The sequence below is a fragment of the Hyaena hyaena genome, unplaced genomic scaffold (genome assembly GCF_003009895.1).
Source record: "Hyaena hyaena isolate Hyena2069 unplaced genomic scaffold, ASM300989v1 scaffold_582, whole genome shotgun sequence".
NCBI lineage: Eukaryota > Metazoa > Chordata > Mammalia > Carnivora > Hyaenidae > Hyaena > Hyaena hyaena.
The window spans coordinates 167,552-193,736 of record NW_024081214.1 but is presented as its reverse complement, the minus strand read 5'-3'; the positions used below and the strand labels follow the sequence as shown (position 1 = coordinate 193,736).

The window sequence follows — 26,185 nt, the reverse complement described above, 5'->3', positions numbered from 1 at the left end:
AATTGAGCCACGCGGGTGTCCTGAAAACTAAAACCTTCCTGAACTTCCAAGAAAAATTTGGTTTCAGATGAAGAAATTAAAGAAAGAAATCACAGGATCATTCATTGATCAGAAGTCTTACACATTTGTGGGATGCCTGGGTGGCTCAGTCAGTTAAGCGTCTGACTTTGGCTCAGGTCATGATCTCACGGTTCGTGGGTTCCGGCCCCGTGTCGGGCTCTGTGGTGACTGCCAGCTCAGAGCCTGGAGCCTGTTTCAGATTCTGTGTCTCCCTCTCTTTCTGGCCCTCCCCTGTTCACGCTCTCTCTCTCTCTCTCTCTCTCAGAAATAAATAAAACTTAAAAAATTAAAAAAAAAGAAGTTTCACACATTTGTTTTGCTACTTTGATGTGTACAGAGCTTCCAGCCAGACTGAGTAAGGATGCTTTCTGTTTTCAGTGAAGACGTGATGCTGTATATGAAATTAGCATTCTATGGCAACTAGCTGCCAGTCGAGGTAATAAAACTAAAAGATTCATATACCAACAATTAATGATGCTTAAAAAGTATTTCCAATATCATAAAAATAAATGGAGGAGTATTTATGAAAACAAGCATTTTTTTTTCTCTTCTGAAAATAATCATCTTGCATACTTAAGAGTACCTTCCAACTTGTGGGTTTTATCTTTGGTATGAGAAGTTGCAGGGATAATTTACTGATATTTTTTCTCAGGTCATTCTTTGGAAGGAGGCACATTTTGCTCAATTGTGGGAGAATTTGGTATCTGATTCTAGAGGCCGATTTCTCTATGCACCTTCACTCACTGGAATACCTTTATTAAGGAGAAGTTCTCTCTTTTTTAAAAATTCATTTTAAGTTTTTTATTTCTTTTGAGAGAGAGAGAGATGCAAGGAGGGGCAAAGAGAGAGAGGGAGAAAGAGAATCCCATGCATGCTCTCCACTGTCAGTACAAAGCCAATGTGGCACTCAAACTCACGAACTGTGAGATCATGGCCTGAACCGAAATCTAGAGTCAGACACTCAACCGACTGAGCCACCCAGGTGCCCCAGCAGAAGGTCTCTTTCACATGCCAGCCTCCTGGGAGATCATTCAAGAAAATGCTTGAAAACTTCACTCAAATCAGTTATGAAGGCATCACTTATTGCAAGAGCAGGCTCTTCTAACAGAATCCCATACTACCCAGACACAGACTTAGTTATATCTGACAGGAACTAAATCCTAATATTCCAATAGAAGATGACTAAAATGAGAATCCACTGAAATGACAACAACTTAACAGTTCAGAGCATGAACATCATGTACTTTGTCACTAAAAGTAACAATGTCTACAGGGCATATGAACTAAAATCCAAAGGATAGAAGAAAACCCTTTAAAGGTATCAATCACCACCAAGCTCTTTAAACTTTCCATGGACAACAGCCTGCATCTTTAAAATAGGAGCAGTTCTCAGGGCTGCAGAGGCCAATTTGTTCACAAAAGAAATCCCTCATATACTGAACTAACCTTTGTTACTCATGATCCCCAGACAGCTCCCTTAGCTAGAGTTGGGGGAGGGCTCATTGCAGTTTTCTTATTCCTTTTTTTTTAACTTTTAATTTTTAAAATTTAATTGTGAGAAAGAAAGAGAGAGAGAGAGAGAGAGAGAGAGAGAGACAGCGTGACCAGGGGAGGGTCAGAGAGAGAGGGAGATACAGAATCTGAAGCAGGCTCCAGGCTCTGAGCTAGCCATCAGCACAGAGTCTGACGCAGGGCTTGAACCCACGAACCGCGTGATCATGACCTAAGCCGAAGTCAGATGCTTAACAGACTGAGCTACCCAGGCACTCCTCTTATTCCTATTTCTTATTTCTTATTCCTATCCAGTCCTATTAGGTGCCCTCAATACTTGGCACAAGGAAGGAAAGAAGTGAAGGATGGGGAGGAAGGAAAGAAGGAATGATGGGAAGGAAAGAAAGAAGGAAAGAGTTACCATTGACGGTAAAAATAAAATAGGAAATTAATTTCACTTGAGGGAGATCTTGGCATTGTCAGTGGAGATTTAGTTTATTTTTTACACATAATGATGGGATGACTTCTAATTACTGCTTTGTAAAGGTCTTTGTGGAATTAGGCAACAGTTAACCAATTTTCTATCATGTTGTAAGATGTGGATAAACAGTGGCTTACACTCCATTCAAGTTCCTAAAGTTGATTTCATTTACTTTTCTCTGAATGTTTTGTAGCTTCAACAAATAGTTCACTTACGGACAGACAACAGAGAAGTTCCACACCTCCTGCAGCAGGTAATATGCTTTTAAATTTTTTTCCAGAGGCCAGAGCTAAGGGGAGGAAGAGCTGAACTTCCTTAGAAGCAGGGCTGATGGTCTGGCCAGGGGGCCAGCGTGAGCCCAGCTGAAGAAAACGGTGACCTGAGTGCCGAGGTGTGAGGGACCCCGATGACCCGGCCCTCCTCCCCCGAGGCAGTTCACATTCCCTCTGAGGACTAAGGAGCCCTCCCTGCCAGGCACTGGGCTGGGCCATATGGGGACACGGGGGGCCGGGGGGGGACGAGAGGGGCGAGAGCACCAGAGCACCCTAAGGGGCCCATTTTGTGGGGGAGCCCAGATGTAGCCCAGATGGCATATAACATAGAGGAGATGAGCACCCACATCAGGTGTGCCGGGAACGTAGAGGAGAAGGTTAAGCAGCAAGGCTCTGAGGAGGCTTCACAGCGGATGCAGCATGTGAATTGGCTCTTAGGGGAAGAGGAGCATTTTCGGAGACAGACAGTGGCGTGCAGGCCACCCCAGAGAGGGCAGGAACGATGTGAGGACAGACCTAGATCTGCAGGTGTGCTTGGTGCTTTCTTTGTGAAGTGTGGGGGTGACCTTGGGGTGGCAGGATGGCAAAGGTGAGTCAGTTTGAAAAAGAGGCCTTAGAAGCCAACGCCAGGACATGCAAGGACTGTCTTGGGGCAGAGGGAGGTCTCTGAAGGCTGCTAGTGGGAGGGGATCACACCCGTGTCACAGAATCCTGGACCTGCTGCAAGGCCAGGCGTGAACTGAAGAGTGGAGAGATGGGAGACAGACACAGACGTCAGGAGGCTTCTGCGGGCACCCAGCTGTGTGGACCTAGGGTCTGGCAGTGAGCACAGAAAGGAAAAGCCCAAAAGCCCATGGGGGTTGTCTGTGTGCAGAAGGCGGGAGGAGACGGGAGGAGAGTCGTAGACACAGGAAGCAGGAAAGCTGGGACGTGACTGCTGGTTCCGGAGCAAAGGGGGTGAATCTACCCACTTTCCCTCTGTGACGGGAGGTGAAATCCCCGTAGCTGATCACAGGGCTGTGAGATTATATTTGAGAGACAGGTGCCAGCCCCTCTGAGTGTGGAGGAGACCTGGTCACTGGTAAATTATCACAACCGGTGTGAATGGAGAAAGAGGAAGATTCAGAAAGGGTGAAAAACAGCGGTCACAGGTGGAGGGGGTTGCTGGAGGGCAGAGAGCAGAGGAAGGTGAGAGAACAGACAGTGTCCACGGTGCTTGGGATCCTCGCCCCGGGAGCTACTTCTCTGGAGACGGTGCCCCTGTTAAAGCACATATGATTATTTGGTTAGCTGGTAATTTCCTTTAAAATAAGAGAGTCAGATCTCGAGACTAAAAGCAGGCAAAATATGGAAACCTTAGACTGTTCAGAAGCAGAGGTACAAAGCCCTGAGAACACAAAAGAACATTCACAAGGTCCTCCTCACCAGCCTCTTCCCTTTGTGGTTTCATCGTCAGTATCCCGCTCTTGAGCACATGGAGCTCACCCACACCCCCTCTAGCTGTCCTCCAAGCAGCCACCTTCATGCTTGTTTATAAACCTTGGTCAAGGCGCATTTTCCCTGTGCGTGAGGGTCGCCCCTTCTGAAGTGGATGGATCCTGGATTTCACTGCTCTCTCAGATCTGCTTTAAAATTCACCCCCTTGCTTCACATAGTTATGGGATTTTGATTTGTTTGTGAAATGCAAGGGTATGAGTCCATCACATAAGAAGCAAGTGACACCGGAAGAGAGGAGGAGAGATTTCAACTGCAGAGTTTAGCACTCAGAAGCTCCATCTGGATAGAAGCTTTCCCTTTCACAGCTGTTTCTGCTCATGTTAGACTGATGAGCTCCCTGCCGCTTGCCTGAATCACTGGTGCATCCTAAGGAATGCCCCTACTCCACTCGAAGCAAACACCCCCCAGCCACAGACACATTATGTCAGTTTGTGGGAGAGCCAGAGCTTATAGACTGGAGAATATTCGTAGGTTGTGGGCTCAATTTTTACCTAAAAGATGTACAAAAGAGAGAACTTCTTCATTTAATCCTCATAATTAGGTAGGAAGTACCAGACACTGAATCTGTGAGCAAAATTCACACTTGCACTGTTTGACTGTAGGTGTGACTCAACGGAGAGGAAGGAAGGAAGAAGATCTATGGATTTTATGAGTGTGTGATTCTCCAAATAAAAATAGCTCAAAAAGAGTGCAGCTTGGTCAACCTGAATACCATGTTATTTATAATGGAAGTACCACACGCTTCTTATATTTATGTTTGTCTGAATTACCACCTTAGGGGTAGGCATTTCATTCTGATATTAGTGATGTATTCTCTCTCATTGAAACTTAGGAGGAAAAATTTTCTCCTGGTCAACTTCTCCACTTTTTATCCCAAGGAGCTTGAGTTATTAGAGAAATCTAATAGTCTCTATGACCAAAATATTAGATTCAATCATTTGTCCTTCAATTTATATTGTGTGTTTTTTCATACATATCAAAACTTCTGAATCAATTTTAAGCTCTTAACAATTTCTTTAAAAAATTTTTTTGTTTATTTATTTGGTGAGAGATTGCAGGGGAGGGGTGGAGAGAGATGGGGAGAGAGAATCCCAAGCAGGATCTATGCTGTCAGTACAGAGCCCAAAGTGGGGTGCAAACTCACAAACTGTGAGATCATGTCCTGACCTAAAATAGAGTCAGATGCTCAGCTGACTGTGCCATCCAGGTGCACAAAGCCCTTAATATATTTCTAACACATATGAAAATATAGATTATCTACCATATGTTTTCACTCATATGTGGAACAGGAGAAGCTTAACAGAGGACCATAGGGGAGGGGAAGGGGAAAAAATAGTTAAGGAGAGGGAGGGAGGCAAACCATAAGAGACTCTTATATACTGAGAACAAACTGGGGGTTGATGGGGTGGGAGAGAGGGGAACAAGGGTGATGGGCATGGAAGAGGGCACTTGGGATGAGCACTGGGTGGTATATGGAAACCAACTGGACAATAAATTGCAAAAAATAAAAATAAAAAATATAGATGATCTAAACACATGCAATAAGAAAAACATGCTCATTTTGGAATATTTTTAATGTGTTATATATATTTTGTGCATCTTTAAGTTTTATGTAAGCCTAATATTTTTGGAATAAGATCACCAGGAAAGTCACATTCTCGTATATGTTGTAATATGTTATAGAAAATTTAACATGGATTTCTTTACCAAGTTTTCTATCATCATTCTCTTTGTGTGTGTGTCCAGCTAACACTTCCCTGTCTGTACGTGTGGGTACAAAGGCTGTGCTCTCTTGCCCTCCCGTCACCTCGACAGCTGTGCAGGTAACCACCTGGGAAATAACCCTCAGAGACCAGCCTGCCTGCACTAGAGCCTACAGGAGAGATACGAACGAGACCAGGGCCAAAAACTGTAGTGACGAGACAATATCCTGGGACACCAGACATGATCAGAACCCTGTCCTTCAGATTGATCCAGTGGCCATCACCCATGATGGATATTACAGGTGTGAAGTGGCCACACCTGAAGGGAATTTCTATCAGGGATATCACCTGCAAGTGACAGGTAAGGAGCATCATGTATGGTGGTGTTTCGGATAACCCGATTCGGACTCAAACAAATGTCTCTCTGTATTGGATCCATATCCCTGAGTTAAGACTCAAGTGTTTCCCCCCCTGCATGTCTGCAGTGCCCCCTGAGGCGACCCTTTTTCGAGGCAAGAATGGAACTGTCGTGTGCAGGGCAGCTGCAGGGAGGCCAGCGGCGCAGATCTCCTGGACCCCAGCGGGAGATTGTGACACTGAGGAAGAGCCACTGGGCAATGATACAGTGACTGTGCAGAGCACGTGCCTCTGGGAGGACCACCCGGTGTCCACTGTGTCCTGCTCTGTGTCCCATCTCACTGGCAACCAGAGTCTGTCCATAGACCTAAATTCAGGTTAGTAATTCTAGCTTTTGTATGATGTTTTCATTCTTTCAGAGAAGTTAGGGAAGAATGAAAAAGGAGTGTGTGGAGAATTTCACTCAAGGATAGTCTCCCCAGCCTCTCTTTTATATCCTTCTCTTCCACCGTTAAGGGTTATGTCCACAAGAATCATGCAGAAAATTGGTTTCAGAAGCCATATTTTAAATGATGTTTCCTTGTAAATAATTATAATAAAAATAAATAAAAAGAATTTAAATTATTAAATTTAATTCTTTCTGTTCTATACAAGTAGGAAGTTGGCTTGAGTAGTGAGTGTACTATTAAAATACTACTTATGGTTTTAGGAGAAGGATAAAGTGTGTTTTTAAACAAATATTTATGCTTTTTAAGAAAGGTCCAGTCACTCATAAGTTTTCTTCACAAATGTTTTTGGTAGGATTTTATTTTCCAGGTTCTTCTATAATTTCTTAGCTATTGTATAATAACCTCTATGATCCATTTAAACTTTACTCTTTAGTTTCTTAAAAATATAGGTACTTCCTAATCGTCATAAGCTCAGTGATAAAGTCTGGAAACTCCTCTTACTGCAATTTTCCACATGGCCAAATTTATTTATTTATTTTTTTATTTTTTTTTACAAATAGTTTATTGTCAAATTAGTTTCCACATAACACTCAGTGCTCATCCCCACAAGTGCCCTCCTCCATGCCCCTCCCCCCCTCCCCCCCACATCCATCAGTCCTCAGTTTTTGTCAGCATTCAAGAGTCTCTCATGGTTTGCCTCTCTCCCTTTCCCCCACCATTTCCGCCCTTCTTCTCCCCCTTGTTCCCCCGTCAAGTTCCTCCTAATCCTCCATTACGTGCACACATATGATATTTGTCCTTCTCTGCCCGACTTATTTCGCTCAGCATAACACCCTCAAGGTCCATCCAAGTTGCTACACATGGCCAGATTTCATTGTTTCTCATTGCACATGGCCAAATTTATTAGATAACCTATCATTTCTTTTTTCCCCTGAAGACATCCTTTCTTGAGTGTTTACGCGCTCTTGTTCTAATCTGCCTGCTGGGCCCCTAGACCTGCTGCACAGCTCTGGTCCTGGACACGTTTTGCCCTTGTCCGTCCTCTGCCTGATTCCAAGTCTGTTTAATCTGCGTCCCTTCTGCCTTCCTGACCTTTGCTAGTTTTAGTGTTTTTGGTTTATGTATGAAGCTTTTCTAACCTCTAGTGATCCTTGGTCCCCCGTTCATTTCAAAGTGAGCATTCAAAAGTGAGTTGATTGGAGGCTGTGTCTGTGGGTGGTCCTGCCAACTAGTTGGCATCAATAGGCCGAAAGAGGGTCAATGAACTTTTTTCTAATGAGGGATTCTTTAATTATCTGAAGGTCTTATCTTTGATTCTGCTCAGGGTCTGCAGAAAATAAGTCTCCAGTCTGTTTCCTTAGTGGGCTAAGGCTGACCATTCCTGTTATGGGAGCAGAGAGAGGGAAGTGTGTGTGTGTGTGTGTGTGTGTGTGTGTGAGAGAGAGAGAGACAGAGAGACAGACAGAGACAGAGACAGAGAGGGAGGGAGAGACTGTTCAGAACTCAGCCTTTTCTCTTTAGTCTAGCACGTCATCTCCACCCTCCACTGTGTCTGGATCCTTGACTCTCCAGCTCACTCTGTCTGGGTCAGACTTCCTACTTCCTGCTGTTTGTGAAGGTGTAGTGAGTGACCTGCCTGCTCAGGGTGGGGGTGTACTGGGCAGCCTGCCTCTTTTCAATACAGACCTTCAGGGGCGCCTGGGTGGCTCAGTCGGTTAAGCGTCCGACTTCGGCTCAGGTCATGATCTCACGGTTAGTGGGTTGGAGCCCCGCGTCGGGCTCTGTGCTGACAGCTAACTCAGAGCCTGGAGCCTATTTCAGATTCTGTATCTCCCTCTCTCTCTGACACTCCCCTGCTCGCACTGTCTCTCTCTCTCTCTCAGAAATAAATAAAATATTTTAAAAAATCAATACAGACCTTCAAAGAAGCTTCCAGCATTTAGCTCACACTTCACCCCCTACAAATCCCTTTTTATATATTTAGTCCTTCCTATTCTAGAATCTTCTAGGTCTTCTGTGGGACACTAATATCCTTACTTATTCCACCCTAAATGACTTGCCTTCTTCTGTTCATTTTTCACCTAAAAACAAGTTGAAATATTTCATCTGCTTGTCTTCCTCCATGTTCTCTTTGTCTTTGCAAGTCTATTTTTAAAAAATTGCCTGATATTATAGTAATTTTTAAAAAGGAAGAAGAGAAAAAACCCATTTCTTTAAACTATCATTTTCCAATATCCGTTCATAAAGTGATTTTAAAAATGATTTTAGCAGTATTTCTGGAGAAGAGTAATGGTGCCCTGGTTGTGTATGAAATTCAACCACCAGGTATTACCATATGATGTTATATCAGTAGAATTTCAGAATTGAAAGACAGTCTGGTCCACTCCCAGCCAGTCTCCTTCCGTCTCTCTTGGAGGGCAGATCTTCAGCCTCTACGGTTACGCTTTTTTTGTTTTTATGTTTATTTATTATTGAGAGACAGAGGGAGACAGAGCACTAGCATAGAGGGGTCAGAGAAAGGGGGAGACACAGAATCTGAAGCAGGCTCCAGGCTCTGAGCTGTCAGCACAGAGCCTAATGCAAGGAACTCACAAACTGAGAATTGAACCCAAGGGGGACACTGAACCGACTGAGCCACCCCTGCTCCCCTCTGTGGTTCCACTTCTAAAGAAGGACAGCGCATTAGTTTTCAGGAGGGGGTTTCAAAACAGATGTTGTTGTTTTCAACTGCAAGAAGATGTTTATTTTCAAATAGAATACAGAGAAATGCAATGTGTCAAAACAAACTGTTGAAGGAAGGCAGAGGGAGTGGACAGCAGCCTGCTTAGTCTCCACTCACCCCCTCTGCTGGGGGACCCATTCAGGGCACAGCAGGAGCAAGGTCTAAAACCACTGCCTCTCAGAGCTGGCGATTCCTGTGGTCTTCTTCTCTTGTCAGGCTGAGCTTTATACTGTGACAGCATTTAAGTCATTCAGTCAGCATTCAGCATTCAGTCAGGTTCAGGGCCCTGGAAGAACGGTGACCTCAGAATTAGGTAATTTTCCAAATTACCTCCATTACAGCTCCCCACCCGTTTCTGAATAGTGGAGATGAGAGACCCTGCTGTTCCTGTAACCAAGCAATCTACTCTCCTCACCTCTCCTGTACGAATTCACCATTTTTGAATCCTTAAAACCACAAAATCCCGACTTAGGATGATGTCTTGCCACAATCCTTAGGATCAGAATAGATAAAGCAATTTTATTATAACCATTATTTGAACCCTTAATGGCTCAGAAATGTTTAAAATCACAGAAGTGAATTCCATGACCTATGAGACATCCTTGAATCATATCTATCTATCTATCTATCTATCTATCTATCTATCTATCATCTATCTATCATCTATCTATCTATAATTTTATACTTCATATATATTTAGTTTCAATACACTTTAGTTTTTAGAGCTGTGTTAGGTTCCCAGCAGAACTGAATGGAGGCCACAGAGTTCCCATATGACTCCTGCCCCACCACCTGCACACCCTCCTCCCCTGCCTCCATCACTTATGCCACCGGGTACATTTGGGGTAGTTGATGAGCCAACGGTAACACAACACTATTACTCAAACTATGTGATTTAATTAGGGTCACTCTAGGTGCAAAATTGGTGAATTTTAGCATCTACACAGCTGGCAGGGGTCCCCCATTGTAGTTTCACACAGAGTAGTTTCATTGTCCTAAGGTCCTCCATGCTCCACCTCCTCATCCCTCCCTCCACCTAACCTCTAACAGCCTCTGATCTCTTCACTGTCTCCATAGTTTTGCCTTTTCTGGAATGTCATAAACTTGGAGTCATACAGAATGTAGCAGTCTCAGACTGACTTCTTTCACTTAGTAAGATGCATTTAATTTCTTCTGTGTCTTTTCATGGCTTGGCAGCTCATTTCTTTTTAGTGCTAAATATATTCCATTGTCCAGATGCACCACTTTTAAACCATGTATTTTTTGTCTATATTTGCAGAAGACCAGGCATCATCAAACTCAAAAATCTTATACATCAGCATCTCTATTGCGATTATCTTGATCATTGTGGGATCCATTTGCCTTTTGAAACTTGGTGTCTGCAGGTATTGACTGATGTTTTTTCTTTCCCAGCTTTATTGGGCCAGAAGGGGTCAGAAATAGGGAACTGACAGGTGAAATTAATATACTAACATCAATTGTCCCATAATCAAGAAGCCGTTCTAACTGTGTAGATTTGGACTACTCTAAATGACAACACAGAGTTGTCTTGGTTACTTAGGAATGTAAGCACAGTGAATTAGGCCATTTAGGACAAGATCGTGGGAAAACTAGTGTATGTTAAATTTCTATATCAGTAAATAGTTACAATAATTTAGGCAATAGATGGAGATATCACATTTATTCCATTATATCAAGTTCTATTGCATAATTTCACCCTTATCCCAACATCCAGAGCTATCTTGTCTACATGTATTAACTAAAAGCAGCTTTCTTATTTCTGGTTTCAGTTCTGATTTATTTTGAATTCTACCAAAAATGAACCACACTTGTCCATAGTATACTGTTTTGTTTTCCCATTTTTAACTAAATAGTGATGCTTCCTTCATTCACTCCAGGTCATGTGTGTGTGTTTTTTTTTTTTAACAGAAAATGCAAATTAAAAAAAATAGAAGCTAATTCAGTTGTTGAGGAGGTAAGATAATATAAAGAGAATATTTGCAAACTTGTAAGTCACATGGTCTGAAAATACAGCCACATAATTTGTAATTTGTGTCATATTAGTATTTTAATTTGAATGTATAACTTCTAATTTTATAATGCTAATAGTCAGCCATACTTATTTTATTAATTATCTACCATGTTACTATTTATATACACCATAAATCATTTTTTCCATTTCAGTTACAATATCTTACAAAACACAGAATGTTTAGAATGTAATCTTCAGAGAAACTGAATTGTTTTTTACTCCCCCATGAAACTATCTCTAATCCTTGACTTCCCTTTCTCAATACCATCATCATTTTCCTCTTACCTGGGCATAAATCCTAGCCTGCTCCAAATCTCATATAACTAGTAGCCGACCAAGTGTTTGACCCTCTCCTTTGAAATACCTCTCATATTACTTCAATTCCTCTTCATTCCTACTTTCACACAATCTTTTTCATTTGACACTGAGACCTACATAATCTACACTTTTTTGATAAGATAATAGAAGAAAGTCTTTTATGTCCATCTAAGCCCAGAGATACAGATATTGGCACTATTGGTAGATACTAAAGCTGTGGGCACCAGTTAGGAAAACATAGGTAGTTAATGACTTCTAGATTTTTTTATTTGATTTTGACTTTGAGTTCTTTCTCAGGAGGAAATGCAGCCCTATGCCAGCTACACAGAGAAGAACAATCCACTGTATGATACCGTGAGCAAGGTGAAGCAGTCTGGGGTGTTGCAAAATGAAATTGATGGGCTGTGACTCCAAACTTCATAAGTTACTGGAATCTAGCACTAGGACAAATGAATAAAGATACAGTACAGCTACCATTCTGATTTTCTTAGGGTCTTACAATAGAAAACCTATTTTGAGATTAGCTTTTCAGAGATTCTGAGAACATACAGACTTTTAAAGTGTTTGGTTTCATATTCTTACTTATATAATTGATATTTTAGAATGTTAGCTGCTATTAGCTAGTTCTCTGAAGAACTGATATTATTACAAAGAAAGCAAATGCACATGATAAAATATTCTAACGGCTTAGTACCGTAGATAATGAAAAATTAATTCCTTCAAGAAAGAACTCTGCAGAAGGAACAATCATCAATAGGTTTTATGTATTCCTCCAGAAAATTTTGTGTACATACATATGCTAAAGGTATGTATATGTGTACATTTATAAGGCCTTACATATATACCCATTTCATTGTCAAGATTCATATGGGAACATACCATGATGCTCTTCTGTACTGATAGAAAGCTATAATATAATAGGTCTTGGAGATCTTTTATATGAATGCAATCAGAGCTACCTCATTCTTTTTAATGGTTATAAAACATTCCATTGTATGGTCATGTCATAATTTAAATAGCCATAGCCCTGGTGATAGACATTTAGATTGCTTTAAGTTTTGTTTGCATGTTTTGCTGTTATAACCAATGACACATAGAATGTTTTTTGTGGATATGACTCTTTGTATTTGTTTCAGTATATTTATAGCGTAATTTCCCTGAGTGGAATTACCAGGTCAAAAGGGTTTGTGCATTTTTGTATTGATTGATATGTCAAATCGTATCAATTTACATTCCCTTCAACTGTGTTTGAATGTGTGTTTCCATACACTGTTATTTTAATATATGCCAGATTCCCACTTCTTGTTTTTAATCAACCAGTTAACTAATGTGATGTAAGATTATAATAAAAATTACACTATTTGACAAAACTGGATTTATGTTTTCCTGTCATGTTTATGAGACAGCATGAATGAGAGGGAACACTTGATGAATTAGCTTTCTGAACTCATTTGCTGTCAATAGAGATTTTGATGGCTAATGCCTAACAGTTTTGCAGATGTGGTAAATTTAAAATGAGTATTTTAGTGAAGTACATTTTATTGTGAGGTACTTGGCAAATAATAGATGTTCACTGATTATATAAGCAGCTAAATTTACATTTTGAAGAATTTTTTAAAAAATTTATTTCTGAGAGAGAGAGAGAGAGAGAGAGAGAGACAGCGTGAGCAAGGGAGGGTCAGAGGGAGGGAGACACAGAATCTGAAATAGGCTCCAGTCTCTGAGCTGTCAGCACAGAGCCTGACGCGGGGCCCGAACCCACGACCTGTGATATCATGATTAAGCCGAAGTCGGACACCTAAACGACTGAGCCACCCAGGCGCCCCTGAAGAACTCCCCCCTGAAGAAGTCCCCCCCTGAAGAATTCCCCCCGTGAAGAATTCTTTTTAATGGTTATCCCTAAAATTGGTTTATATGCTAAGAGAATGACCAAAGGATGACATGACCCTTCCCCTCAATTTTTCTGTGGAATGTACTATTCTGTGGAATGTAGTATTAAGAGTGTATAGATTGGGTCACCTGGGTGGCTCAATTGGTTAGTGCCCAACTTGAGCTCAGGTCATGATCTCACAGTTTGTGGGTTCAAGCCCTGCGTCGGGCTCAGTGCTCACAGCTAGCTCAGAGCCTGGAGCCTGTTTTCAGATTCTGTGTCTCCCTCTCTCTCTGACCCTCCCCTGCTCACGCTGTCTCTCTCTCAGAAACAAATAAAACATTTTAAAAATTTTAAAAAAAGATAATGAACTTATCCATCACCCCCAAGTGCTCTTATTCTTCTTGGTAATCCTACGCTATACTCTTGCCCTCTTTCCTCCCCAAGCAACCACTGACCTGCTTTCTATAACTATATCAGTTTGAATTTTCTAGAGTTTTATATAGATGTGATCATACAATATGTGCTCCTTTTTTGTGGGGAGATAGTCCTAGCATCTTTCATTCAGCATAATTATTTGAAATAAGTTCACACATTAATAATTTTATTACTAAAAATTATTTTTATTTTTATTATTTATTTAATTTTTATTTTTACCACCTCATTTATGGATATACCACAGTTTGTTTATCCATTTACTTGTTGATGGACATTTGAGTTTCTCCAGTTTTAGGCTATTACAAATAAAACTGCAAACATTCTTGTATAAGTATTTTTGTGCACATGTGCTTCTATCTTTCTGAGTAAAAAGCTGTGAAGGGGTGAGCTGTATCATACAGTATGTGGATGTTTAACTTTTAAGGACGTTACCAAATTGGGGCATCCATGGCTCAGTTGGTTAAGCATCCAACTCTTAGTTTCAGCATAGGTTATGATCTCATGGTTTGTGAGTATGAACCCCTCATTAGGCTCTGTGCTCACAGTGCAGAGCATACTTGGTCTCCCTCTCTCTCTGCCCTTCCTCTGCTCATGTATTCTATCTCTCTCTCAAAGTAATAAACTAACTAACTAAGTAAATAACCAAATTGTTTTTTCAAAGTGGTCATGCTATTTTACAATCCACCCACCAATGTCTGAGATTTCTAGTTCTTGCATATTTTTATCAATACATGGTATGATCAGTCATTTTAATTTTAGACATGACAGTAGATGTGTATTTCTCTTTCATGATTTTAAAATGTTTTTTTTTTTTATTATTTCTAGGAGAGAGAGAGAGACAGCGTGAGCAGGGGAGGGTCAGAGAGAGAGGGAGTCACAGACTCTGAAATAGGCTCCAGGCTCTGAGCTGGCAGTCAGCACAGAGCCCGACGCGGGGCTCGAACCCACGAACCGCGAGATCATGACCTGGGCGAAAGTCGGACGCTTAACCGACTAAGCCACCCGGGCGCCCCTTCTCTTTCATGATTTTAAAAATGCTTTATTATTGGGGCACCTGCATGGCTCAGTTGGTAAAGTGTCTGAATCTTGATTTTGGCTCAGGTCATGATCTCACTATTGTGAAATCGAGCCCTTGTTGGGCTCATGCTGAGTGTGGAGCCTGCTTAAGGTTATCTCTCCCTCTGCCCCTCCTCTACTCATGCTCTCTCTCAAAAAAAAAAAAAAAAGATGAGGTATCTAGGCAGCTCAGTCAGTTAAGATTTAACTTCGGCTCAGGTCATGATCTCACAATTCATGAGTTCAAGCCCCATGTCGAGCTCTGTGATGACAGCTCAGAGCCTGGGTCCTGCTTCAGATTCTTTGTCTCCCTCTCTCTCTGTCCCTTCCATGCTCTCGTTCTGTCTGTCTCTCAAAAATAAGTAAACATAAAGAAATTAAAATTTTTTTAAAGAAAGAAAAAGAGATTTATTTATCAGAGTATAGTTGACACACAATGTTATTTTAAAATGTGGTTTTAATGTATAACTCCCTAAACACTAATAATGACTGTCTTTACCATATACTTCTTTATCACTCATATATTTTATTTAGTAAGTGCTGAAATGTTTCTCTCTTTTAAAAATCTGAGAAGTTTATTGATTTTGCTTTGTTTTTCTGAATAAAAGTCCTTTCATTCTCTTTGCAGTGTTCACTGTCTTTTGAAGAGATGCTTTTGTTGTTGTGGATTTGTTTTGTTTTGTTTCTAAGAGAAGACATTTTTGATAAATAATTTATTGAGTTTTTCCTTTATGTATTTGCATTTAGGAAATTTTTTTCTTTCTTTTTTTTTTATATTTTTATTATTTCTAGGGGAGAAAGAGAGAGAGAGTGTGAGCAGGGGAGGGTCAGAGAGAGAGGGAGACATAGACTCTGAAACAGGCTCCAGGCTCTGAGCTGGCAGTCAGCACAGAGCCCGACGCGGGGCTTGAACCCACGAACCGCGAGATCATGACCTAAGCGAGAAAATCGGACCCTTAACTGACTAAGCCACCGAGGCGCCCCAAGAAATTTTTTTCTAATTCACAGGTTAAAGTGTTTTATTCTAGAAGTTATGTATTCTTATACAGTTAGGTCTGTAATCCATTTTGATGAAATTTTGGTATATGGTGTCAGATATAGACTGGAGTTCTTTTTTTTTTTTTTTTTGCATAGTGATATTCATGTGCATATTCCAGCACCACTAAATTACCTTTTATCTTTGTCAAAACCACTTGTACCCATAAGGATGTGTCTATTTATGGACTCATGGACTCTCTGCTCTGTTTTGTTGAACAATGAGTCTATTGTGTCAACATCACACCGCCTTGTAGCTTTGTAAGTCTTAAAATCAGGTAGTGTCAGCTTTCCGACTTTGTTCTTTCTCAAAGTTATTTTGGCTATACCTGGTACTTTTGTTTGTAAATTTCTGCAAAAAAAAGGACTTTTTGGATTTTCACTGGGTTATGTTGAAGTAAACAGCATTTTGAGAAGAATTGATGTCTTAGCAATAATGAGTCTTCCAACCCATGAGAATAGTACAACTCCCATTTCTTTAGACCTTCTTTCATTTCTCTCTGCAATGTTTTATACTTCATAACTTTCATACATATTGGTCAGGCTTATCCCTAACTATTATATTTCATTCTCTTTGATGCTACTCTAAAGGGTACTAGTTTTTAGATGTCAATTTCTTATTGTTCCTCGATGTTATATAAAAATACAATTGAGTTTTGTATATTGACCTTATATGTCCTACAACCTAGACAAATATACTTAGAGTTTCTAATAGATTTTGAAGATTTTATCAGATTTACTACATAGATGATCATGACTGATGCAAATGCAGACAGTTTTGTTTCTTCCTTTCTAACCTGGATGACTTTTATTTGTTTTTACTTACTGAATAATAACTGTTTCTTTACTCATGACATTTCTGACACCAAATATGTAGATTTTCTATACCAAGTAATTCTCCAATTCTCTGTGGACACCAACTGGGTGATGTACAATTCCATTCAATGTTGACACTAATTATCTAGAATTGGCCCAGACCCCACAGATACAGGCTCAGTACTAAAAGATATTCCTCTACTTCAGATGTCAATTGCAAGTGGTGGGTCTCCAGGTTACTAACATTTCTGTCTAACATGGCTACCAACAGGCTCCCATGAGACCTGTTCCTCTAAGGTTGATAATTTGCTATAATGGCTCACAGAACTCAGGGCAACACTTTATTATTATTACTGGTTTATTATAAAGAATATTAAAAAGGATGCAAAGGAACAGCTGGATGAAGATGTACATAGGCCAGATCTAACGTGTTCTCAAGCATAGAGGCTCTGTTGTCCCCATGGAGTCTGCAATGCATTCACCAAAGCAGAAGCCTTCTGAACTCAGTGTTCAGGATTTCTACACAGGTTCGATTATGTAGGCATAATGATTAAATCACTAAGTTCTGGAGGTCATGGGATAAGCCTGAAGTTGCCAACCCTTAATCATGTGGTTGCTTCCCCTGGAACCAGCCACCATCCTGAAGCTATTCAGAGGCATGTCAAGGTCACTTTATTAGCATAAACTCAGGTATGCTTGAAAGGGACTTGTTATGAATAATGAAAGGCATTCTCACGTCTATCATTTAGGAAATTGCAAGAGTTTTAGGAGTTCTTGCAAGGAACCAATTATATATTTCTTATTATAACCCAAGATTGTTTTCCTGTATTTGTGAATGCCTTATAATTAAAAATGTTTTGTAAATATACATAACATGAAATTGACCATTTTAACCATTTTTAAGTGTGCAGTTTAGTGGTATTAAGTACATTCTCACTGTTGTGTGTATAGGAATTATGTCTTTTGTTACATATCATGTAACTGAGTTAAAAATTATGACAGTTTTAATGTTTATTGTTATATTTCTATACTTGATATAATATTGAAATATTTATATATATTATACTTTATATTTATCCTGATTTTTCTCTACTTATCCTTTTTCCCCTTCCTTTTAGACTTTACAGAGCTTTAAAAGTTCTATTTTTATTGTATTGGAAATTATATACTCCATTTTATTCCTTTGAGATTACCCTTCAAAATTTATGCTTAAAATCTACACTTAATCAACATTATTTTACTAAAAGAATGAAAATACCTCGGAACATGTTAACTCCAATTACTTTATCTTCTATCTAGGAGTTATATTATCTAATAGTGAAATTTTAGAATTAAAAAAACATTCTCCAAACTTGTATTATTATAATGGTTTATAAAAGTTTATCCATATATTTACCAATTTTGTTTGTTCAGCATTTCTTCCTGAAACTTAGACCTTCCTTTTGAGATTACTTTTCTCCTTCCCTTTGTTCTTTTCAAGTTTTGTTCAAAAGTTTATGACGCAAGGGTCTGTATTTGTTGGTAATAAGATAGAGAGGAAAGGTCTTTATTTTCTCTCAATTTGTGAAAAATACGTTTTTTTCTGTATAGCTAAATCAGTTAGAGTACTTTGAAGACATTCCATTTATTTTCAACTTCATCATTGTAAAGAATTCTACTTGTGGAGCTTAGGTGGCTCAGTTGGTTAGGTGTCTGAGCTTTGATTTTGGCTAGGGTCATGATCACAAGGTTGTGGGATTGAGGCCCATGTCAGGCTCTGTGCTGAGTGTGGTACTGTTTGAGGTTCTCTCTCTCCCTCTTTCCATCTGTTTCTCTCTCTATCTCTCTGTCTCTCTTAAAAAATAATAATAAAAGAAAGAATTCTACTGTTGGTACAAGTGTTATTCCCTGGTAAGTAATCTGCCTTGTCTTCCTAATTGCCCTTAAGACATCTCTTCGTCATCAGTGTGTTGTAGTTTCACTGTTGTGCATTTAAATATGGATTTTTTTTTTTTTCTGGCTTAGGATCTGCTGTGTATCCTGAATTAGAGGATTCTGTTTTGTTTTGTTTTGTTTTAATTCAGTACTGGAGAACTCTTAGCTATTATTTCTTTCAACATAGGTCTCATCATTTTTAACTATTTTCTTCTTCTGGAAGTCTAATGAAGTCTTTTCTATCTTCCATGACTCAATGTATGTCTCATATTTTCTATATTTTTGTTTCTCCGTGTAGTATTTTATGTAATTTTCTTTTCAGATGTCCCTTAGAGACCACAAATTTTTCCTCACTTCTGTCTAATCTACTGTTTGGTCTGTTCATGGCATTTTAACTTTAAATAATATTAAATTTTATTCTGTAAGTTCTATTCAGTTTCATTAAATCTCTTTTCATATTTGAATATCATTTTGAATTTGTATAAACATGTTAAAATAATTATTTGTAAATATGTTTCGTATATTTTATAAATGTATTTGACTGTTATAACACATATCTTTTTAAATGTCTTTTTACTTTCTTTGTTTTTGTCATCTTCTGCTATGGTTATTTGTCTTGATGTTCTTTTTGGATTGTAAACTCATATTTAATCTATATCTATGGGTATCACGTGGAATCTGAAATCTTGGGGCAAGGAGTTCTTCAAAAGAGGATTTACTGGCTTGGGATTGCTACTAAGATGGGAATCATGTATTGCAATTTCTAGATTAGAGTTTCTTAATTAACACAAGTAAGAAAACACAAATTACATCCCTGGACCCATATGAGGGCAGTGTAGTAACACATCCATGGTGGAAACCTTTCTATTGTTATTATAAAAATAAGAAGTAAGGGTATGACAAGTAATTTCCCCTTTATTTGCTAATAATATCTTATTTAAATTTTATCCTGTCTTTATTCAGAGGAGGGGACTCTCAGTTTCTACTTCCTGATTTGCAGGGGTTCAGTGTTCTCTTGTTCTCTAAATGGCTCTTAAAATGCTAGCCTCTAAGTGGTGAAGCTGAGATTTGAGACTGAAGAGTCAGACTCCAGAGTTCAGTCTTAACCAGTACTTTAGAGTGCTTCTTATGATCCTGCAAACTTATTTTGCATAAGTTTCTGGTCTCTTTTTCCGTGTGTAAGTAGTCATTTTCCTGTGTCTCAATTTCTGTGAGATCTAATAAACTTGAATTTGTGTAAAAAACACAAAAAACAGAAAACCATTAGCCTCTAGGTTCCTAATACCAGTCTTGATAGTGTTTGGGTTATCTCAATCTTTCCACTCCATATTTGCTGAATTTCAGTTTTGATTCCAGATGTTCTCCTTTATTACTTGAGAGCTCAGTTAAGCATTAAAAATTTATTCAAACTTCAGCCCCCATTTTGGTGTTTTTAATTATAGTTTTTCTCAGAGTATATAATTAACAATATTTCCAGAAATAGAAGCCCTAAATGGAACTAAAATTAGATCCTCCTTTAAATCTATTTACTACATTAGATCTAACTTTTCAGCAATCAGTTGTTAGTAACATGAAGATATATAAAAGTCTAAAACATCCTGGCAATGATAAGCATATAGTCAGATTCAGACTATCCTAACACTGTAATGCTGGTATCTAAATCATGTAGCTCTAGTATAAAGATGAACAGACAAAAGCATTCAAAATAACTATAGCTGTGATAATATGTTAATGGATACACAATATAAAGTGATGTAAATTATGACATCAAATACATAAAATGTTTGGGAAGCAGTGAAAGAGTAGAGTTTTTATGTAAGTAAAGTTAAATTGTCATCAGTTTAAAATAGACTGCTATGACTATGTTTTATATAAACTTCATGGTAACCACAAAGGGAAAACCTGTAGTAAATGCATGAAACATAAGGAGAAAGTAATGAAAGGATACCAATATGAAAGATCATCGAATCACAAGGCAAAACTGCAAAAGAGACAGAAAGCTACAAAGGATCTACAAAACAGCTAGAAAACAATAAAAGTACTGTATTAAGTGCTTACTTTTCAATAATTACTTTAAATGTAAATGGATCAAGTTCTTCAGTCTAAAGACAGAGAGTGGCTGAATGGATGAGAAAACAAAATCCAACTGTATGCTGCCCACGAGACTCACTTCAGCTTTCAGGATACACATAGGCTGAATGTGATGAGATGCAAAAAGATATTCCACACAAATGGAAACTAAAGGAGAGCAGGGATAATGATGCTTATATCAGATAAAATAGATTTTAAGATAAAACTTTAACAAGAGACAAAGATCATTATATCATGATAAAGGGGTCAGTTCTCAAGAGGATATAACAATTGTAAATATGTATGCCCCTAAATATATTAAGCCAATACTAACAAATCTGAAATACAGCAATATAATAATTAGAAGAGACTGCAATACCCACTTAGGATATTTGGAATATCCTTAGGAAATTAAAAGGCAACATTGAACCTGAACTATACTGTGGCCTAAATGGACCTTACAGAAATATACTGAACATTTCATCCAGCAGCAGCAGCATTCACATTCTTTTCTAACATACACAGAGTATTACCCAGGATAGATCACAAATTAAGGCAAAAAATGTTATCAAATTTAAGAAGTATGAGCATATCAACTATCTTTTCCAACACAGCGGTATGAGACTAGAAATTGATAATAAGAGGCAAATTGGAAAACTCACAAATACCTGGAAATGAAACAGCACACTCCAGAACCAACAATGTGTAAAAGAAGAAATCAAAAGGAAAATCAAAAAGTATATTTAAGCAAGTGAAGATGGAAACACGATATACCAAAACTCATAAGAAGCAGCAAAATACATTCCACGAGGGAAGGGAGAAAATCAATAACTATCATATTCACTGGTGAAAAGCTGCAAGCTTTCCCCCTAAGGTCAGGAAGAAGACAAGAATGCCCACTTTTGCTACTTCTATTAACATCATACCAGAAATTCTACCAGGGCAATTAAACGAGGAAAAGAAATAAAAAGTATCTAAACTGCAGAGGAAGACATAGAACTATCTGTTCACATGACGTGATGTTATATATAGAAATCCTAAGTATTGCCAAGCCCCATCCCCAATACAATTGGGGCTAATAAAAAAATGCAGTTAAGTTGCAGAATCCCAAACCAAAAGCAACATACAGAAGTGAGTTGTATTTCCATCCATTAGCAGTGAACAACCTGAGAAGGAAATTAAGAAAACGGTTCCATTTACAATAGCATCAAAAAAAGTAAGACACTGAAGAATAAATTTAACCAAGTAGTTGCAAGACTTACACACTGAAAACTGTAAAACATTGCTGAAAGGAAGTAAAGGGAGATAAATGGAAAGAGTTCCTATATTCATGGATTAGAGACAATATTGATAAAACATCAATAGTCATCAAAGAGATCTACATATTTAATGAAATTACTATCAAAATCCCAATGGTCCTTTTGGGTATAAATGGGAAATCCTCTAATTCATTTGGAATTTCAAGAGATCTCAAATAATAAAAACAATATTGAAATATGAGAATAAGTTTGGAGAACTGACATTCACAATTTTAAAACTTCCTACAAAGCAGGGGCACCTGGGTGGCTCAGTCGGTTAAGTGTCCAACTGTGGCTCAGGTCATGACCTCACTGTTCATGAGTTTGAACCCAGAATCAGGCTCTGTGCTGCCAACTCAAAGCCTGGAGTCTGCTTCCGATTCTGTGTCTTGCTCTCTCTCTGCTCCTCCCCCACTTGCCATCTCATGCTGTCTCTCTCTCTCTCAAAAATAAATAAACATTAAAAAAAAACTTTCTACAAAGCCGTAAAAAGCAAAACAGTTTGGTATTGGCCACAGCATAGGCATGCAGATCAATGGAAAATAATTTAGAGTCCACAGATAAAACCATACTTGGATGGATCATTAATTTTCAGTAAAAGTGCGAAGACCACTCAATGAGGATAAGAATAATCTCTCCAACAAGTGAAGAAACTGGATCACCACCTGCAAAAGAATGAAGCTGGATCTTTATCTGGCCCCATATTCAAAAAATAATCCCAAGTAGGTCAAAGTCCTAAGTATGATTGCTAAAATGATTAAACTCTTAGAAGAGGAAGGTCTTCTTTGGATGCACAAGCATCCAAAGAAAAGAGGAATTAGTACTCATTAAAATGAACTACTTTTGTGTATCAAAGTATACTCTTAAGCATGAAAAATAACCCATAGAAAGTGAAAATTATATATCTGATGAGATTCGAGTATTCAGAATATATAAAGAAAAATTTTACTACTCAAAATCAAACAACCCAGTTAAACAATGGATGAAAGACTTGTATAGGCATTTTCCCAAGGAAGATTTACAAAAGGCCAATAAACACATGATAAAGTGGTCAATGTTAGTCGTTATTAGGGAAAGCTGAATCAAAGCTGCAATGAGATACCCCTTCATACCAAATATGATGGCTAATAATTATGAAAATAACAAGTGCAGGCAAGGATTGGAGGAATTGGAACTCTCATGTATTGCTAGTAGAAATGTTCCATGGTGTTACCGTGATGAACAACAATTTGGTGAGTGTGTAGTAAGTGAAACGTAGAATTACACATGGCTTAGCAATTCCACTTGTAGGTACATAGCCAAGAGAGTTGAAAACAGGTGTTCCAACAAAAACTTATATGGTAATATTCATAGCAACACAATTCATAATAGCCAAAGTGGGAACCAAATCCAAAAGCTAATCAATTGTTGGATGTATACAAAAAGGAGTTATATACATACAATGGAATATTATTGAGTCATGAAAGTGTACTGATACCTGCCACAATGTGGATAAACCTTTAAAACACCATGCTATGTGAAAGAAGCCAGACACAAAATGCCCCATATCATATGATCCCATTCATCTGAAATATCTAGAATAGGCAAGTCCATAGAGACAGAAAGCAGATTAATGACTGCCAGGGACTATCAGGTGAGTATGATACAGAGTTTCCTTTGGGGACGATGAGAATCCTCTGGAACTTGGTGGTGGTGATGGTTTCTTAACATTGTGAATGTACTAAATGCCACTGAGTTGTACACTTTCAAACAGGTAAAATGGTGAAATTTAAGTTAGGCATATTTGCCACAATAAAAAGAGTGCACTTTCCTTGTAACACCTGAGAGGAGATTATGAGAAAAAAAATGGGAGAGCGGAATTTTCTTTTAATTTTAATTTTTAAATTATTTTTTAAATTTTGAGATGATTACAGATTCACAAGCAATTGTAAGAAATAATCTAGAAGGATTCCACGTGTGTTTAATGTAGTTTTCTCCAATAGTAACATTTTGCAAAACTATAAGACAATAACAACTAGGATATTGACATTGATCAAGATATAAAACAGTTCCATCATGTCATCCTCAAATAGGAACAGATTTCTTTTTATTTTTTTATACACATAGGCTTTATTTAGTTTCCTTGCCTTATCGCACTGGCTAGAACATTCAACAGCATGTTGAATAAAAGTTGTGATAGTAGACATCCTTGCCTCATTCATTGAATGGAAAACAGTCTTTCGGAGTTAATTAATATGTGAACTCTAGGTTTTTAATAGATGCTCTTTATCAAAATGGGGAAGGTTTCTTTATTTCTGTGAGAGTTTTTATTACCAGTTTGTGTTATGACAATAGATACGTTGAAGCCCTAATCCCTAACGTGACTATAGTAGGAAGTAGAATCTTTAGTGAAGTGATAAGGATGGGGCCCTAACCTAATGTAACTTTCAGTCTTAGAGGAAGAAGAGACACCAGAGGTGTCTCTCACTCAAGCGCATATGCAGAAGAAAGCCATCTGAAAACATGACTAGAAGGCAGCTCTTAGCCAGGAAGAGAATTCTCACCAGAACCCTGCTGATATCTTGATCTTAGACATCTATATTCCAGAGCTGTGAGATAATAAATTCTAAAGTCACTAAGTTTGTGATATTTTGCCACAGCAGCTCTAGCAGACTAAGACAAAGGGTTGTAGAATTTGTCAAGTGCTTTTTCTGTGAATGATCAATTCGCTTTATTACCTGAAGTATGGAAGAGGGGGAAAAAAAAGAAACTTTAAGGAAACTTAAAGAGAATGGGATTTTCTCCTTCTCCTCCTCCTCCTCCTCCTCAGTGTGTTGTCACCAAAGTCATACATCAATTCATTTAAGTTCTACTGCAAAATTTGAGTAAACATTTTCAAAAGAATTTAAAGTTTATGTATATTTTGAGGCTGTTTTATAAACTGTATCTCTACCATTTAAAATTGTGTATTGAAAATAGTTCAGAATAATTTTTTGGCAATATTCTCATATTGCCAAAATATGAGGAAAGGAATAAGTACATTTGTTCCTTTAAGAAATAATGTTATTGATCCACCTGGGTGGCTCAGTTGGTTGAGTGTCCAACCCTTTATTTCAGCTCAGCTCAGGATCCCAGGGCCGTGGGGTCAAGTCCCACATTGGGATCCCTGCTGAGCATGGAGCTTGCTTTATATTCTCTCTTTCTCCCTTAGCGCCTCACACACATATACTCTCTCTCTAAAACATAAGATACATTTTTAAAAGAAAAATTTAAAAAATGAAGAAAGCTATCAAAAAATTTTGAGCATCATAAGGTCCATAAAAACAAATAATGCTCTAGGATATCACATCCAATATCTTATTTGTCAGCCACAGGGCTGGTGACTACTTGTAATGTGGCCAATCTCAATAGAGATGTAAGATGTGACAAAGTGTCTTGGCAGGTGTGCTGAGGATGTGTGCAACTGGCCATCTGCAATTGGTAGGAATGAAAAACGGCACTATTAGTTTGGAAGAGTGTTGGTTTTCTAGGGCTGCCTCAATAAAGAACCACAAACTAAGTGGCTAAAACAACAGAAATGATTGTGTCACAGTTTTAAGGGCTAGAATTCCAAGATCATGGTGTCAGCAGGGTGGGTTCTTTCTTTTTTTTTTTTTTTTTTTTACAAATAGTTTATTGTCAAATTAGTTTCCACATAACACTCAGTGCTCGTCCCCAAAGTGCCCTCCTCCATGCCCATCCCCCCCTCCCCCCCACATCCATCAGTCCTCAGTTTTTGTCAGCATTCAAGAGTCTCTCATGGTTTGCCTCTCTCCTTTTCCCCCACCATTTCCGCCCTTCTCCCCCTTGTTCCTCCGTCAAGTTCCTCCTAATCCTCCTATACGTGCAAACATATGATATTTGTCCTTCTCTGCCTGACTTATTTCGCTCAGCATAACACCCTCAAGGTCCATCCATGTTGCTACACATGGCCAGATTTCATTGTTTCTCATTGCCATGTAGTATTCCATGGTATAGACAAACCACATCTTCTTGATCCATTCATCTGTTGATGGACACTTAGGCTCTTTCCATGTTTCAGCTATTGTGGAGAGTGCTGCTGTGAACATTGGGGTACATGTGCTCCTATGCCTCAGCATTTCTGTATCCCTTGGGTAAATTCCTAGCAGTGCTATTGCTGGGTCATAGGGGAGTTCTATTGTTAGTTTCCTGAGGAACCTCCACACTGTTTCCAGAAGGGCTGTACCAGTTTACATTCAGGGTAGGTTCTTTCTAAGAGCTATTTAAGACATGTTTTTCAGTGCTGTCTTGGTTCAGTTTTGAGGCC

General features: G+C 38.7%; 1 protein-coding gene across 1 annotated transcript in view; it reads left to right on the top strand.

Moving 5' to 3' along the window:
* LOC120248338 (cell surface glycoprotein CD200 receptor 1-like) overlaps window positions 1-12,757 on the top strand; it is a 34,812-nt gene extending 22,055 nt beyond the window's left edge. The window contains exons 2-7 of the mRNA XM_039256645.1: window positions 2,226-2,285; window positions 5,548-5,865; window positions 5,990-6,238; window positions 10,312-10,417; window positions 10,962-11,007; window positions 11,680-12,757. Coding sequence (XP_039112576.1) covers window positions 2,226-2,285; window positions 5,548-5,865; window positions 5,990-6,238; window positions 10,312-10,417; window positions 10,962-11,007; window positions 11,680-11,790 — 890 coding nt within the window. The 3' untranslated portion in view covers window positions 11,791-12,757. The remainder of the gene's footprint in view (window positions 1-2,225; window positions 2,286-5,547; window positions 5,866-5,989; window positions 6,239-10,311; window positions 10,418-10,961; window positions 11,008-11,679) is intronic.
* Window positions 12,758-26,185: the final 13,428 nt, after the last annotated feature.